The sequence below is a fragment of the Opisthorchis viverrini genome, assembly GCF_000715545.1.
Source record: "Opisthorchis viverrini unplaced genomic scaffold opera_v5_151, whole genome shotgun sequence".
In the NCBI taxonomy this organism is placed as follows: Eukaryota; Metazoa; Platyhelminthes; class Trematoda; order Opisthorchiida; family Opisthorchiidae; genus Opisthorchis; species Opisthorchis viverrini.
Window position 1 is genome coordinate 1,218,297 of NW_008751807.1, and position 18,660 is coordinate 1,236,956.

General features: G+C 43.4%; 1 protein-coding gene across 1 annotated transcript in view; it reads right to left on the reverse strand.

Moving 5' to 3' along the window:
* Window positions 1–17,031, reverse strand: part of T265_06922 (hypothetical protein) — a gene marked incomplete at both ends in the record, with an annotated part of 98,802 nt that extends 81,771 nt beyond the window's left edge. Inside the window, 8 exon segments of the mRNA XM_009172320.1 lie at window positions 8–200; window positions 4,750–5,048; window positions 7,055–7,321; window positions 12,541–12,636; window positions 16,151–16,352; window positions 16,447–16,566; window positions 16,757–16,962; window positions 16,981–17,031. Of these exon segments, the coding sequence (XP_009170584.1) occupies window positions 8–200; window positions 4,750–5,048; window positions 7,055–7,321; window positions 12,541–12,636; window positions 16,151–16,352; window positions 16,447–16,566; window positions 16,757–16,962; window positions 16,981–17,031 (1,434 nt within the window).
* Between the last annotated feature and the right edge of the window lie 1,629 nt (window positions 17,032–18,660).

An 18,660-nucleotide genomic window follows, 5' to 3' on the forward strand; every position in this document is an offset into this window, starting at 1 on the left:
AGCAGACAGTCAGTATCCCGGCCCTCGTGCTTCCTTCTGGTGGCATGGCAGCTAGGCACCGAAAGGGGGCTACAGCTGAGCGCTTATTTGCAACGCATGGCGTGGTTTGAACCCGAGCTCTGCTTTCCGACACCCCCTCTCTAAGCTTGAAAATCCTGACAGTAGCCCAGCCCTCGTGCTTCCTTCTGGTGGCATGGCAGCTAGGCACCGAAAGGGTGCTACAGCTGAGCGCTTATTTGCTTGCAGCGCATGGTGCGAAGCAAGGAATTTGCGCTGCTTAGTTTGCCGACGCGCAATTGGCTGTCTATTCTTTCCATTTTGGTAGAAGCCCCTACTGAGCTGGTTCAGTGTCGAAAGCCTCTATGCAATCGGACGACACTGTGAGAGCCGTCATTGGTTAGACGGGATGACACAACACCTTGATGAGTGACGATTCACAGCCCGCATGGCTGTTCAAGTCAGGACAAGTCCTCCAGACAGTACGCTGGATAGTGCTCCGTCATCTATCCATATTACAAACCCCATTTGCTTTCTTGCGCTGCTGTAACAAGGCCTGACGATGTGATGCGAAAACTAGGGCCTGATCAGAACTCTGTAGGAAGGTGTCACACCCAGGCCAACAGGATTTCAATGTATGGTGTAGTCTAGTTGTGGATTTAATCGTAGCAACAATAGGCAATGTTGCGAGACTATCAACAACAAGGAAGAGAAACCTCAAGAGTTAATCAAATCCATCAAGATTTATTCAGTTTAAAGGGAAGCTAAAGTTCCTATCTGAGTACCTCACCACTAAATAACTTTTTGACCTCTTCTGGATCGCAAATCCAAGGGCAGCAGTAATCAGTCCAAGCTCAGAAATGGCAATCGCACTACCGCTACACATGATGGTTGCTCTTCGTCGTTTAAAACGAACCACTGGCGTGAACTTCAAATGCTTTCTTTCTTAGCGTGGTTCACAAAAGACTCGCATTACGATAAGGAATCTAGTGGGACCGAAAACTAAAACATGGCAGCATAGCACACCTATCGACCCACACTATGTCATTGCGGCTGAAGAGAATGGTACTCAGACGTCGGCCATGCATAAGGAATGTTTACCAGGTGGTCATCATAAGCCGGGAAAAACAAGAGATCACGTGCTCACTGGGTCAAGTGATGCTGCTTAAATTGTGTGACAGACCAAGTAGCTACTAATCGACATCCTGTTGATCCGTACTCACAGCGGCAAGTGTGGATCTGCATCTGTGGCAAGCGTGTAGTCGGTCTGGACAAAACGGAGATACTGAGCATGCATGGTTTACCTTAGTCGGTTTGTCCGAATAGCGTAAATGGCGTGACTAACAGCCCACTAACACCAAAAAAATAATCGCACGACCCCAATAGCTTCCGGAATGACAATGGAGATAATTGGAGAGGTTGATTGATTAAGTCCAACAGCCTGACACTGTGACGCAGGAATACATTATCAAAGAATTTTAGATAAGCTTCGTCACAAGCAAGATGAGCAAGCACGTGTGTAGGAAAGTGCTGGTCAAATCGGACGAGGCCATCCTTACGTGCTACCAGCTCTTAAAGTTGACCAGTTTTGACTGGTCCCTTGTCTTTCCCACCAAAGTATAGGAGCCCGTAGGGAACATGCTGCAGCTCGGACTCCGGACTAGCCTTTGAAGTAGATTTCGGTCAAGTCAATTTGAGAAGAGAATTTTCGGTTCATTTGTTTAACTGCGATTAAGGCGGAAGGACACAACTATGGTTAAATGACCGACTTTTTCACTTCTTTAAACATATCTTAAGCATAAATCCACCGCAACGAATAGATAAGGCTTTTAGGGCATGTACGTTTGTCAGGATGCTACAGTTTACTACTAGGTGTATTTTGATTTCAAAGTATCTATACGTTCACACTAGCAATCCGTGCACCAGTGGGTGAAGTGTTTCTACGTGCTCGCCCGAAAAAAAGCATTGCCGTTCCGACACAGACAGAAGGCGCTTATCAATGTCATCACCAAAATGAAGCTAACTGCAACAGCGATTGATTTCTATCGCATGTCGAAGCAGTTCTAAGCGATGAGTTTTAGGGGCCATGGATCTTAGTTGCAACCGTAATTTACATCCAGCTACTCATTAATGATTGGTAGTAGAATAGTCTGATAGTGGTCCTGGCTATCAAGCGCTGCCGTACTGCCCATTGAAGGCTTCACTCTTTGAAACGAATGCCCTATGTTAGTATAGTGTGATGGCAGAATACTGTTCAGTTGTTTTGCTTACCTTACTAGCCGTTGAGTCTTACTCACTATGATTGCATCTGTAGAGCCACTGGGATGTTCGTATATACCATGCACGTTTGCATTGATTAATTCTGATGAATATTTGCAGAGTTTCGGTCAACTCATCATACAAACAGTCGTCCGTCAGCCAGCCAGTTCATGTCTTAGATGCCAAATCCCTGTTTGTAAACAAAAGGTAATCAGGCTGCTCGCCACTGGTATGCTCGTACGACCGTTTGAACATATATCTGGTCAGTAACTCACTGAGGGTGCTTCCTCGAACTTGCCACGCCAGACCGGCTGTAACTCAGCATCTATTGCGCCAGCTAAGCCGTATACTAACTCGCTTCGTTTATCGCCTCCCGCTACATGACTATAGGCCCACTGCTCATGTTATTTACATACTATATTCCTTTATTTGGTTGGTTGCCATATTCTCTTGTATCCATCTGTCAGCTCAGAACAACTCGCTTGTCATAAAGGATACCACTTTCAAGGTTGCTGAGAAGTTTTTGGAAGCCCACGATCGGTTTCGCTCTTCTTGGGGCTCATCATGTAGGTGCAGTGCACCCGTTCCCATCAACCTTATGTTCTGCTAAAGCCCAAAATGCACGAAATTCGACAAAAACACCCATGTGCATACCAATTCGGTCTTCACGGGAGACACATCTAAAACCCACCTGAATCTCTCGTTTATGATATTCTTCAACTGAATGTGAATAGTTTCCTGTATTAAAATATAGAGCAAGACCTCGGAAATCATATCAACTGAATCATGAGTTGGTCTTTGTGTAGTACATTCAGTTGATGAATGTTATGAGAGGTTCAACCGAGTCTCAGCTGGGACTCCCCTGAAAACAAAAAGGATATGGAAATAGGTGTATTTGTCGAAAGTGGCATGTCAGTTTCACCGTGTCTGTCGCGTCAGTCGGCATACTGGATTAGAAACTAGCGAGCCTTAAAAGCAGACCAAAGTATGTCCATCACATCTTCCAGTCGACTAATCCATTTACCCGTGACCTTTCTGGTCGGACTACATAACTGCACTTTAACATCTATGGTACTATGGCGGTCGGTTATCCTGCCGACACCGTGTGGCGTGGAGCACATCCACCACCACATGAGAACACTAATAAGCGATTATCTGCGTAGGTTCTCGATTTGTTCCTAAAATTGGCCTATAGTCACCGAGTGCGCTAGCCAAGAATTAATGATTCAGCGGCTACACAAGTTTCAGTGAACCAGTGCTCAAGAAATCAAACCAGAATACATAAGGAATTGGGAAAGCAGTACATAGTACCCAGGTTCCAACAATTTCATCAAGGTATCTATGACACCGATTTTTAACCGTCATTCTCGCCTCTTGTGTAAATGGATTTCCTTATTATCTCTGGTTAATTAAAAATGCTGTTCCTTTGATATTCGCCATCCGTCACCGAAAACGGATATATCACGTTATATTTCCCATTTTACTCAGTGTGTGGCCTAATGGTGGAAGGATCGTCATCACCAAACTTCTTCTGCTGTTTATTGCAGCAGTGAACTTCGTCTGCCACCGTCTTGAGTCTAACCAAAAGCTGTATTCACTTGCCAGTATATTAGGCGCATTAGATCCCTAATTTTGCTGATGTAACTCAGTGACTAACCAACCACAGATGAATAATTCGACAGAAGCCCACTCTCATGCCCATGACTATTTGGATACTTCCTCTGACCTCAGTGAGTCTAAAGGTGTGTGGTGTTAGTCAGGATGGGCTGAAAGATTAGTAATCAAACGGGTGTATTTCGTCACGTGAGCAAGGTACTCCATCGGTCTAGTCGTCCAATGTCATCACAGAAAGATGTACCTACGTTCAGTGAGACGTTGACGATATACGGCGTTTTCGTAAGTCGGCTTAGGTCACCAGTGTGGCAAATGTCGGTTATTCATGCAGCAAACAAAGACGGAGGAATTTGAAATACACTCATTTGCAGTCCCAGATTAATCTATCGTTTATTATACTCTTCAGCTGCTAGACAAAAGTTGCCTCATTTTTCAGTTGGTGCAATATCGAGATATCGAGGGGTATTCGGCAACCTTATAAGTAGTTTGCTTTATGAAAAGAAGGAGGAAGATGTTTCATCTCTGCTTACTTTGAGGCTTAAACGCTAGTCGTCTGATTGGTCATGATGACGTAAGTTGTTTAAAGTGGTGAAGGCGAATGAATGACACTGAAAGGCGCGTAGATGAGAATGTATGGTTGTACTACATTTAATCCTTAGTAAGGGCGTATTGGTGTGACGAAGACGACGATGATGTGGACTGCAAACAGATTGACGTCCCACCTACTGCTTCGTATGAAGTCCTTTGAGGGCTTGCATCTACATAATCAAGAACGAAAGTGCCGGATTTGGCCTAAGTGAGCCTTTGGAAAATAGTGTACACTGGACCTATAGAAACATATCTGGTTAACATATGTGTGACAGAGAAACAAGGACTTACACGGAGTAACGTTGCTTGATTTCATGTTCTTGCATGAGCAGTCGTTCCGCAGCACGTGGAATGGTTAGACCCAGAGCCTGAATGTATCTCGCCTCACAAATCGATTCCAAAACACCCATATCGAAATTTACAAACAGCGTGCTGCTGCAGTCGGGGTCTCTGGTTAACAATGAGGATGAGAGTCCAGTGTGTAGTTGTTCGACCGAGTTGCACCAGTGATGGTGGTAAAGAACTTCGAACTCCACAAGTGCACTCGCAATTCTGTTAAACTGCCTCACACACTTTTGGCCTTCTGGCGTCTGAAATGTAGAATAGGTTCACAAGAAAATCACAGAAACTGCTTCGATATCAGGTCGGTATTCTAGGAATTGTACTCTCTAAGTTCAGGGAATAAAGACTGCTCGTCAGATTGCTTCCAGAGAAGGAGCAAATAGTAGCGTGGAGATTTTTTCAAAGTCAATAATGTCGGACGCCATTAATTCGTCTGCATGATTGTAAAAGGGTTTCAACAAATGAAAATTGCTGGACTGAGCACGTAAAGGGGAAGAACAGTCAGCTGAAAATGAGAAGACGGCAGACGAAACTGGACAAATCAAGGTGACACTTTTTGATTAATGAGGCAAGTTTATTGGCTAATTTCAAATGTTCTCTCCTCATTAGCGCTATCGCATACGGGGCTAACCGGTGATATGTGTTGGTGTGTATACGGCTGCTGATCACGTGCTACGGAGACTAATCCTGGAAGATTTTGTATATTGCCTTGAAGACAATGACATGGAATGGTTTGGATTAAGTGCCAGTGGTTGCAGTATGCACCTTTTGCGGCATTTTTCGGTTTATGGAAAAACGCTTTTCTGTTGTTTATATATATATATATATGCTCAAAACAAACCATTGAGAGAAGTGCAGCATGAATAAATGATGAGAACAGTTAGTCTGGTTGTTTGCTTTAGACATACTCCGCTACTTAGACTCAGATGGCACCGTATTTTTCCATCCGCTCAGACAGCGCTACAATTGACAATTTAGCTTTACAATCGAGGACAAATTAATCAATTTACAGTTCGCCGTTTGGGGTTAAGACACCTGGCCTGTTCGAATGTTCCGCACAAATCAGTCTCACTGCAGTAACACTGAAGTATCTGTTGGGACCCAACATTCATATATTTACTATTAAAACGAGAGCTTTCTTGCTCTTAGTTAGCAGCTACATTCTGCCAACTGCTTGCTGTCGTCAAGAAAAAAAATCAACAGCTGGCTTCAAAATGCGGCCAAATGTGGTCAGATCTCTTTCCCAGTATAGATTTTTGGCAAATGATGTGACCCTGCTAAACGAACTTTTAACGGCGTTTGCTTGATCTGCAACAGATTTTTGCGTCGAAATTCCATTATTGCGACATCCCAGTTTTCTTGAGCTCACTACTCCGGAAGTGATATGTCTCTATATTCTATTCTGAAAATGAGATTAGGCTTTAGTGTCAAGGCAAGATATCTGTGTGACTGCTTTGCAATTTTCTGGAATGACCGGATCCGGTGGTTGGCGAATCGCCAAGAGTATTTGGACGTACAGACATTCGGAGAGGAGCTTGAACGGAACCAATTAGCCATTTGCGGCTGACCATCGTGATTCAACACCAGTAAATCTTCCGCCACACACATTTCACGTAACTTCATCTACGAACTTTCAATGAATTTAATAAAAAAATGGTTTACCAAAGATTAAAAACACATATGGCGTGTTGTAGTAAAAGATCTCGGGACAAACTTCCAAATTTGGTGACTTGCAGATCAGAACAGGAAACGAAGCAGAGATATGGGTGTCGGGATAAGAATTTGCTTGAAAATGAGAACGTGTGTAGCTGTACTACGTACTGTGTCTGGGTGTGACGTTTAGACACACAACACTGTTATTAATCCCGTATCGACCGATAGCATTGGCTTGAGGGATTTACGAATGCCCTCTGTTTACATTGTCACTGGGGGACATACAGTGTTAGGAACTTGAAGAAGCGGCACACAACGAGCGTAGAACACTTCGCCAATTACCCAGCTATATACGGACAGGTTAGTATTATACGCCCATGTCAATAATCTACTTTGCCTCCAGAATAATTTGACTTGTGTTCATGAAGACAATAGTAAGAACTGGTTACAATTGCTTTATATGTATATATATATGTATATGAAATCACTGTCCAGATTACTTGAAAAAATATTCTCACTCATAAGCAAAAATGCGACATCCCTTGACGAGTTCCACTGCTTTGGCTACCAGTGAAATAATGAACTGAGACTGATGACTTACCAAGAGTATTTCTGAACTGTGTTCTTTGAGCTGTTGCATTGGTACATCAATCTGAGTGTAAAGATGCCGTGCCCAATATATTTTTCCAGCTATCGGAGTCATATTGCGCGCAATAGGTGGATCAACCTTTTGCTGCTCGTACAAATGTCGGATGGCATTCAGTTCGGCCATATAGTTGTCCAGCACCAACATATACTTCTCCGGGAGGCCCAAGTGACAAAAATCAAGTTTGTGAAATTTCGCCAACATGGCAAGCTGACGTTCGACCTGTTGAACAGTTAGATGGATTGAGAGAAAACGAGATTTAGGTGTTAGGAGACCTAATCCACTCTCTGGGAGTTAGCGTTTACCCATTAATTTCAGCTGAAATACAAAGGCACGATAAAAATGGCTACTATTGGTTGTTGATAGCCTGAATGAATTTGTCAATTTCAGCCGATATTTTGCCCCGCAAGTAAAATCACTCTGTACCGAAAACTGAGGAGCACTATACAGTAGTTTCATCCTTATTGGGGATTACCTACACTGCACGTCTCATGAATCTCCAAGGCGACTGGAACTTGTACCCCCCTGACTAATGGTTAAAAAATACACCGTTTGGCCACGAGCGACTGATCAGCACTGTGATTAGTTCTAAGTTGACTATAAAACCATGGATCGAAAATTATCGGAACGGCTATGTACTTCAAGCTCGCTGTTGCGTCGCGCGTAATATACAGTAAGATACTGGAGGCATAAGTCGGTTGACTAATGTTGGCTGAAAAGGTTCACAAAATCGATTATACTATTCCTTATCAGAGATAAACGCAGAGAACAATAAAACAGATGCAAGTAGACTGTCGCTGCTTCTTTCTACTCATTTTTAGAGCAACTTTTATGAAAGGCCGATCGCTGCTCCTAACCTAAGGAGCAAAAATGTAGACTTCAGTCTCACCAAAGTGGACCCTTCCAAATATCTTGGATATCCGTAAATTTCTCCTACGAATCTTTCTGTGAAGCATATGCACTTGGTAGTCAGAGGTACCAGATTTCCCACCACAAACTGAAGAGAAAGAGAGAGGAATCTGTGTTTATTCGTGATTATATCAAAAGTGTGTGCCAACGAACAGAATGGAATCACTTTGAAGACAACTGGGCGCAGTCCACCCTGTCTATCGCCAGCCAACAGTTGTGAGTTTTGAAGTCTGGGGTAGATGTGTCTAACTCTGTATCGCCAGAAATGTAACAAACCGAATTAAGAGCTATCCCTCCATTTAATTCCGAGTTTTCCCGAAGCGGTCTTCCTGGGTGTTTCAAACGTTTCTACACTGTGCTTTGTTCCAGCATGTCTCAAACTTGCACACCACAGGCCGGAAACCGATGTTAATTCTTTTAGGAAACTTAACGAAATGAACAAAGTATAAAGAGGTATTCTTCATTAGGATACATCGCTTTTGCAATCTTGCGGGTTTTTTGGTTCTCTGCTGTTATAAATTTAATTCAGAATTCCAGGATTTAGAACCTATAGTTTCATATAATGGACCAGTGATTCAGTCGTCCCGTAGGTGTTCGCTAGAAACATTATTGTGGTAGAAACTTAGAAAGAAGCTTAAGGTCACTTCATGGTATGAGACTTTATTTAACTTGGTTAGGACTTGGAATACTGGTTGTCCATTTCTGATTTCGAGCTGTAGTTCCCCGGAGTGTTTCACGCCGAGGTACCAGACCTCTGGATTGTGTGTCCTGGAGGATTCCTCCTTTGGCTGTTAGTTTTCTTCCTTTTGAAGAGGGATATACTCCCAATAAGTATCATGGGAAGATTGATGCGGACTGGCCGTCACTCTGTTGCTGTTACGAATTTATCAATGATTATCTGAAACAGCTGGCTTTGCACACTTCTCCTATGGTCAGAGTGTGCTCATCTTTGTGAAAACCGTCAACTTACCAGCCCTTAGCAGATGACATTGATCAGCACGGACTGTTGGTTGCCTTCTTTTTTCCTCTCACCCTTCATGCTATGTCATGTACGGTTTGATCCGGTTTGCCGGCTGGATATTCACCACAACAGCGAAGGGTGTAGCAGTATCCAAAAAAGCATCTCTACTAAACTAACTACCCTGTACTTCTGATACGCTTGTCTCTTTCTAGCGTGATCATCTAAAGAGAGTGGCCAAAAGTCATTTCCTCTTTGAAAAGGCCGAAATTCAAGGGGCAACGATTCCAAAAAAATGTTTTGGTGGACCTCTCTTTGAACAGGTTAGCGTATTCAACGAAAAGGCGTGTAATACTGGGTGCTCAGCTTCTCACACGACGAACATGCAATTCTACCCATCCTCACCAAACTCGACACCTTAGAAATGCAGAACGATGTTTACGTTAACGACTGAGAGGACTCGGGTAAGCTTACCAATCGAGTACATCATCTGTGGCGTGTACTTAATTAGACCACATCCCAGCCGAGACACTTTATTTACCCTACCGGCTTTGCAAGCTTAGCCACTTTCAAGACACTGATTCCAGTCTGTTTGAGACGGATACTGTACGTCCCAAAATTTTCATGGGTTACGACCAATTTGTACACGCTTTTTTTGAGTAGCATGCACGGAAGTTAAGATGAAAGTTAAGATGAGTAGCATGCACGGAAGTTAAGATGAAACTCTCCCAAGTAATTTCTGGGATTGAATAACCCCCTTGCCAGTTCTTGTCACGTTGTGTTTGGTGACGAAAATCCATAAAAGTAGATTGCTAAGGCCCTGAAGTCTGTGAAGCCCCAATGAAGAAATAAATAGGAGGTTGCAGAGAGCCGGCTTCAACGTAAGTAGATGAGGTGATGGTCTTCTAAGGCAACCTGAAAATGGGATAAGGATTCCATCACGAGGTTTAAGGCTCGTCTTAGTCCCGACAATGTGTGTAGTCTTCCTGAATACAGTCACACCGGTTCGGTTGTTACATACATCCCTGCCAAACTCCTTCCGTATTCTTTTCAAGCATAAATATTATTCAGTACCTTAAAAATCTACCTCACGATCAACCGGATTTAGACAGTCCAGCCAAAATGGACTGTTCGTAGATACACAGGAAGTGACGTCTATATATCAGTAGAAGTTGACTATATTTTAAGTAGGTAACCACACTAAAACAAATCTTGAGCTGTGACTAGAGAAGCTCTATCTTCATATGCGAGTGGTCCCACCTTTAGTTCAAGGAGCGTTTGTGGCAATGTTTACAGCAAAACCCGTAAACTTCAAGAAAAGCATGGAAACAGCTTGTAAAGTGCAATATCGTTCATTGACCAGTTAGCTCATGTAAGTGTCTATCCATAAACCGAAGCAATTATTTTGGTTCAACGTGTAATCCATTTCAAAGTTTGTTTGCATAGGTCAAATCCATTTTAATTAACGGATACTGCGGCGGTAATTGTAGATATTTCCTACTCAGCATGGACTTCTTACTTCATCTTATTTACTTGTATCGGGAAGATGACGAAGGCCTGCGTTAGGCTTCACGGTAATTTATGGACAGCGCTGCCTGCCATCCTGGTATTCCACTCCGAAATATAATCTGTAGGCATCAGCGCAGTTGGGTGCTTTTTTGCCCGTGTCGAAATTTCGGCAGAGAAAATAAGTGATTCTAAGACGTCCATATATCACTTTGCACAGGAAATTCAGAGTGCATCTTCTTTACCAACATGCAACATGCACAACCACCAACCCACCGCTACGCACTACTACGCCTCACAATAACGCACTGATGATGTCACCTCGATTGGTGATGAAACGTTTGCAATCAAACTGCCCAGCTCAGCGAACAAGCCAACGACCAGCAACATGCAACAAATTTGTATGTTCGCGTTCACATCACACTCGTTTGAACAGTCCTCCTCCCGCCCCGTCGCAAGTATCCTGGTGAGTCCGCGCCAAGTGAGAGGAGGGAGGATAACGGAGGATAGAGAAGGGATGTGGACATTCTAGGCCAGTATTATTTGCACATTAAAATGGCTGAAACTCTATGAGACCTATTCAGAACCATGTGAACTATGATCTCCGAACACAGAGTCTTATTTTCCAGATAGGAATCCCTAAGCAAACAATCTTTCAGATGACCAGAAGTTTGGTACAAAAGTTTTCCCCCACAAGCTTGTCGGGGAGCTGAGCTGCCGCAGCAGGAAGGAAACGCGTTTTGTTTATTTAGACGAGACGATATCAATAGCTTGCTGATCAGATTTGTTATATCTTCTGCTTCGTCAATCTGCTGTATCTGGCTCCTGGTCCGCTCCAGTGCTCAATGCCGGAGAAAAGATTCACAGAAGAGAACACAACAACCATGTTCCGAACAGGCGAGCGCGGGAGATTGAGTGTGTACAGGTGCAAAAGTGCAACGGTTTCAAGCTATTTATTGGAGGTACGCGGTCTGAACTCGGTCCAATGCTAACGCATGCGGTCTGGCCTTGGTACGAGGATGTGACGCGCTGCGTATTGCGGGGGCGTTGTCTGTCTGGTCAATATCTAGCGCAGCTGAGAGCCTCAGTAGAGTCCGGGCACTCAGTGGTTGCTCTCAGGAATGTGACCTTCCTGATAAGATTATCCCATCGACTATAACGTGGGTACCCCATAAACAGATGCATTTTAATCGATCCATAAGCAGCTCAAAGGAAGAATAGTTTCACAAGATGAGTGAAAATTCCATATGAGAAATCGTCACTCGAGGAGCCAGTCAACATGGTACCATGTTATATGGTACCTCTAACTGAAGGATGAGCGGCGCCATATCTTGCCTAAGTGCGAGTTGATCACACTGATCAACCGCTCGTGGCTGAACACTTAGGTGTTTAAACCCATAACCGGTAGTTCACCGGTTGCAGAATGCTGAGGTTTCCCAATAAGGATGAAACAGCTGTACAGTGCCTCTCGGCTTTTCAGCATAGACTGGCATCACTTACAAGATGAACCCTCAAATACAAATCACCAGGTCTCCCCACACTATTAGTATTTTGCCTAAGTTTATCGTAGGTTAAATATAACACCTAATAGCACATGTCACGTCAACATATTTATTTACTTTTACATAGATTGTGGACTATAAAACTGAAAACAAAGCTAGAGTAACTCAATTTTAAAAAATAGTTCTAAACTTTTGATCACAGCTTAGACAGTAGCTTTATCTTAGCTTTATCACTCTTTGTTGCCTTATTTCCCAGATCCTGGTCGAGTTGGATTGGATGCTTCAAAGTGTTCTCGTTCTGACTGACTCAGATGACGACAACGTGAGTAAGCATGAAATATTCCACCATTATCCGACCAAGCGGTTGCGAATACCTGAAGTCAACTGAGTTTCTCTTTCAGAAATTATGGAACTGGCTATAACTCAGTCATCCGTATTCCGTTAAGGTGAGGGTTATTGCCTTTTAATGTTGTTTCCTCCTCGAGGGTAGGGATCGGTGTGCCTGATTAATCTTACCACAAAATGGTGCTGTGGAATGTGTACAATTGAATATGAGTAATACTTACCGAGAAGGGTTTAGAGAACCACTGATCTAAAAACTCCTTCAGCTGTTGTTCGATCAAGTCAAACTGTCCTTTGAAACCGTCAAGCTCCTTTTCAAACTACACCGCGAAAATGAGATGTGAATGATCAGCTTTAAGGGATCTGTGACATGTGCATTAACATTAGAAGTTTTTGAACAGGAAAGGACAAGTAAAAACAGTTTGTATTGTGCTACGGGATTTTGCTGGGTGACATCGAAGACAACTGTCGTGAAATATGACAGTCCCGGCGTTTAAGATGATCTAAGAACATACAAATTTAGCCACTTGATAAACTGTTTCTGAAGAAGAGCCCCGTATGTGCAATAGTTAAATCTATATGAGCAGTGATTCTAACAAAGATAGCACCGACCAATGGTCAAGTTTTCGGCAGTTCATCAGCGATTCCAGCTGTTTGTGTTCACATCAATCTCGTTCAAACAGTCCTATTTTGTTCTGGTAAAATTATTTCAGTGTGTCCATACCAGGACAGAGAAGCATCAGACTCGAGGTTCGAATTTATTTAAACCCATCAGGTGGGTATATCCTTAGCCGTGCAGGGATTTTGACCTTGGACAACTGACATGCATGGAAGCATGTTACAGGTACTACACCAGCGCACGCGTCTGAATCATCAACGTGAACAATATCAACGACCTGTATGGAGTTAGAGTCAGCCAACGCAGGTATTAGTTTGGTAACAGGTGGAACAATTGATGTACTGTTTCCAATACTTGATCAGACATGCTTTCACCACAAGAACAGCCTAATCGTAAGTTTGTCTCGTAGTAGGGGCGCACGCTACAGTCATTTCTGTTAATTCTTGTCATCTGTTTGACAGGTGATGACAGCGGGCCAGAATTTAATGCTGAGTGCAACTGTTAACTTTTGACGTAATTCCCAGGGAGTAGAAAGATAGTCCTCTGTGCCGTTCGTAGAAATCAGTGGACAGTGCCTTGTAAGTTGACGATTTCTCTAAACGGGTTGCTCGTTTTTGCAACAATCCTGTATCCGAAGTCAACTATTTTGGATGTCATTAGCTGGGGTTGCAAAGAACAGGACAGTGTTTCGCTCATGTCTCGTCCCCTCTTTCTCTGTGGACTCGGTGTTGGCAAGTCATTGGGAAGCATACAACTAGTCCACGAGGCACTTCACTCCCTAGATCTACGGGAGGGATCAGAAACTTCCTCTTGTGTAGGAACAAGAACAAGTGTCCGTCGATACACAGTATTGCACCTCAGCTGACCTAGGGAGAATGAAATCACACCTCACAATAAGGCCGTTCAGCACAATGAGAAAATGTTTGAAATAAGACAAAGTAGATAAATACGACGACCTGAAATAGTCCCCCCAAATAAGACAAAGTAGATAAATACGACGACGTTTCCTCGTGCCCATGCAGGGAACATCGCAAATTCTCGTGCTTTTCTGCAGGAGGAAGCCGAGGAGTTAAAAAATGAAACAGAATGCATGGACTTCACAGCCACCATCAACTAGCTAGTAAGAGCGAAATGCCCTCAAAACAATACTGAGGCAGTGGTATTCACTGACATGATAAGACACTGAAGACAGCGACTGGAGCCGAGTTATACGGATCTCTTACAATGCACACGAAGCGCAGTCACTTTTTCAGCAGCACACTCAACACAGTTTTTGTGTTAAAGGGCTGGGACCTCCTCAATAGAGCACCTTCCACGGTTGTTCAAGTCGGTGAATTTATGGATGTTCAAGCCGGGAAATTTTCGGAAGGATATCTAGGCTATATGAGAGATCTGTCACTGAACAGAACACTAATGGTATCACCGTCAAACTCCTTAAAATTCAGTGACCTTCAGGTGAGGTCGTACTGTTTGCTTAGTATGCGTATGGACTATATTATGTCAAACGGGCTAAGGGTAACTGCATTGGTAACTCTCTGGTTTGTGAACGTATATGGTGTTTGCTTAGTATGTGTAGAGACCATATTATGTCCAAAAGGCTTGGGGTAACTGCATCGGTAACTCTCTGGTTTCTGGACGTAAGTCCATGAAAACCTACGAAGAAAGATACTAGTTTCAGATAAGGGCCTCTAACTGTAGTGTCCTTTATTATCTATGCTAAATTTGAATCTTGGTCCAGCGTTTGCTTATGTATGGCATTTCCTCTTTAAACCTCACTTATGCGTGGAGTGCGACCCGAAAGATGGTGCTATTAAAATGGATATCACTGTTTATTTTACTGGGCTTTTGAAGAAAATACGTTATGTCCAGATGTTGAATGATTCCGGATGGTTGGCACTAGGATAGTCGCAGACAGCCAGTAGGTTCTGCGAATACTTCACCATCAAGACCCGAAAGACAATGAGTCTACCAAGAGGTTTAGGTTTACGGGCTTGAGCAACCTCGGAATTCATATTATGTACACTCCGAGGATTCCTAGTGAGGCATTACGGCGCCTTCCAGCTTTCCAGCATACGGAACCATAAGATGAAATGGAAAACGAAATTACGCATAGGTAGGTAGTTAACTAAACGGCTGAATACAGAAGAAGGGTTTATTTCATAAATGTACTTGAAACAGATTGAAAGGGACGTTCTCAAGGGACATTAGATAGAAACAACTTAGTGGCTAGATGCACTAACATCGATTACGCATCAGCCTTCGTTGCCACAGAGTGACAAATCCTACCAAATTAGCTTCAGCTCAGTTTTTCTCCAATCCTTGGTTGACTTGCTGATTTTTGTTGATCGTACGTGGAAAATTCAGAAAGAAGTTAGGTTTCACCTTCTGTTTGAGACTAGCCTTCTCCAAGGAGCTGCTGCAAAAATTTTTCGTTGCTATGACAGTGGAATTTAGGCTGAGTTTGTAAGTTGAATTGAGACTAGCCTTCTCCAAGGAGCTGCTGCGAAAAATGTTCGTTGCTATGACAGTGGAATTTAGGCTGTGAGTTTGTTAAGTTGAATAATTCACTCTCTGCTGTGGCCTTCTGGAGTTGAGGACTCACTAACTAAACCTCCGTCCAACTCTGACTGAATGCATCTAGGAAATACCAGCTAAAATTGGCATGCATTATGCAAAGTCTGATGAGATTGTAAATGCACATTGTCGCGTTCTGCCGCCCTGCGTTAAAAGAATTCAGGTTGTATATTGGCACCACTCCTCGTTTGTGGTTCTTTTGGGCGTCCCTGAGAGAAGAGCGTTCACTTTGATATCATAACAAAGATTTGATGGGTCTGTCAGAGAGAAAGTTAACGACAGACTCGGGCTAGCCGGAGCCATAAAGAAGCTCGCACTCGGTTGTTTTTTCATTTGCACACTGCTATCACTTCCACTTGAGTTTAGAAGACTTCCAGGCGAGCCTTTAATAGTAACCACCTCCTAACCCTACCTGACCCATCTCGCACTAAAAATGGTGCACTCAGTCCATATGAAGAACCGTTGTGTTAGAGGTTCGGTCGTTTAAGGGACGGATACTGGAGAACCCTAGGGTAACAGGAGCGGGACGAAAACAGTTGCCTTACCGGGGTGTAAATAGTAGGTCAAACGATAATGCATCGATACAAACGGTTACGCTTGGTAGACGGTTCTCGTCATCAGTTGCCAAAGTATATACTCACATCTCTACGATTTTGGTCCACTCCATCGAAACTCTTCTTGTTCATATTTTCACAGAGTGATTTGTATCGGAGCACAATAGTCTCGATCCCCTCGACTTTCAAATCATTCAAGACTGCAAACTTATCCATAAGATCCAACAGTCGCACGAGTTTTCTCAGCCGATTGCAGTACGTGTCGAATTTCCCGAAAATGTAGTTTTCACTAGATGATGGGAGAAACAGATAAATACGGGTTTAAGCATGGTTGTCTCATACAACTTTAGGTTGAAGTGAAAAGGAGAACATCTCAGACTCACCTAAAATCAAATTGCCGGCCAGAAGGATTCAACTTCAGGTTATCTCTGACATGATGGAACGCATTCTGGTACTCGTCATTCAGTAGTAGGCATTGGTTGATTCGAGAGAGTAGTGTTGCTCTGAAAAACGAAGAAGCATAGAATAAACAGACGTTAGAGCGCTCCAACGTCAGTGTTGTAGTTTGAGCCAGTTAAGGGACAGTTCTCTGGTGACGATGAGGGAATGGCTGTATGAAAAGACAACGGCTCACTTAGCGCGTTTTATGTACATACATCATCGCCATCATCAGCAGACATTTTTAGTTCCTACATCAGCTTCTCTATAGAGGAAAATATTAGTAGCTCAGGTAGCGAGATGGCCGTTAGCTCAGGTAGCGTAGATGGTCGTTGGCTTGTTCGATGAGCTGGACAGTTTGATTGCAAACGTTTCGTCATCAATCGAGGTGACATCATCAGTGCGTTACTGGGGAGCGTAGTAGTACGTAGCGGTGGGTTAGTGGCTGTGCGTTGAGTAGACTAGACTAGACAACTCACCGACTGGTTTGCAATCAAATTGCCCATCTCAGGGAACAAGCCAACGACCATATCAGCTTCTGTATCAACTACGGCGTGCCAGTCAACACTTTCGAATAGAGGAAACACAGGAAAGCGCACCGAAGTTTTAAGGCCTTTTTGAATTGGCTGTTGGCTGAACTGGTAGCGAATGACGCACAATTCATCCCCAACATATGCCAGAGATCTTTTGCATCTCCTGACGGTCTACAAATGAAGTCACCAATGGTCATGATGCAACGTGTCGCTTATAAGTTTCCTGAAAAATTTTGGAGAGACCATCATCTTTTTATTCGTTTTTGCGCATTCGATTGCAGAAAATCGTAGACGAGAGATTCCGTTGGGTGGCTCGTTGGCCCGAAGTAGGTAGCAAATGAGTTCAATGCGGCAGTCGCCTAAGAGATCTCACAGTAAAAACGGCAAAGTGACAATCTAAACTTTTTGTGTATCGAATTGTGTTTCTCGGAGGAATAAGTTTTAACATAAATTGATTCTCTCAACAAGTCTGAGACAAGCGGAGAGAGAGAGAGTCAGTAACGTATTGGTACAGTTTTGGGCTAGTACGATTCGCGCAAACCTTATGAAATTGCTTGCAATCACTTTGATTATCTGAGGGAAAGTTCTAAAAAAACTCACAAGAATGCTCAGTTTTATCCAGTACAGCTATTACGAATTTGCGACGGAATAAAACATACCAAAGTGTCGCCCAAAAAGTCTCGAGGCATAGGTTAGTTAATTACACCGGTTAAAAGTGAGCTCCTCGAAAGGAGTCGACATCTGTGTGGTCTCAAAAGTTTTCACTGCGAACCGCTACAGTTCATGGTGAAGCAAATACGAAACATTTCCTCAAGGCCCTAAAAACATGCTGCATGTAGCCTACATTCCCTGGTCATCGACAGTGGGCCAGAAGAAAGATGCTTAACCCACGAGGGCTTAACTCGTGCCCCAAGGTGCATTAAGTCATCACGGAATCAGATTTGTTTCAGTAGATTTTCTGCAAGGCATTCGTTTTATTTTTGTCATCTGACCGAACGAACGTCTGATGACGTCAAGAAGTTGAAACCCAAAGGCATATTTCTTGCGAATATAGTGGGAAGATGTTACAACTAACAATACCATGATTTCGGTATCTTACTCTGTGTCCTCCATCATACCTTTGTTACCTTTAATTTAAAGAGAACTTGACAAGAGGTGATGTAATAGGAGCGGTGTGAGTGCTTGGAGATGCCGACCAGACATTCCTGCAATATCTGCAATTCGTAGAGTATATCATTACCATTCGGGAAACAATGTCTGCTTTAAAGATGTGGGCTATGGACTGCAGTTTTAGGTCGTCATGTGCGTATTACACTCTAGGTGAACAAATAACTGAGAGGTCACTCAGACAGACCTCGGTGTCCAGAACTGGGTTTTCAGTAACGCCACTAGCTGCGTGAATAAATCAATTTGGAACGCGACTGGTTTTCGCATGAATCTAGTGGACTAACGCAAATTAGTCCACTGCAGCGGAGTTCTTATAGAGGACATTGATGTGGACCTCCTTGCTAATCGCAGAGTAGCGCTAGGATAAGACTGGACCTTACCGTGCTTTGACGGTTCGTGTGCCTCCGCGACCCATTGAGCCATACCGGCTTTTATCCGGACGACGGTTGCAGAGTCTTT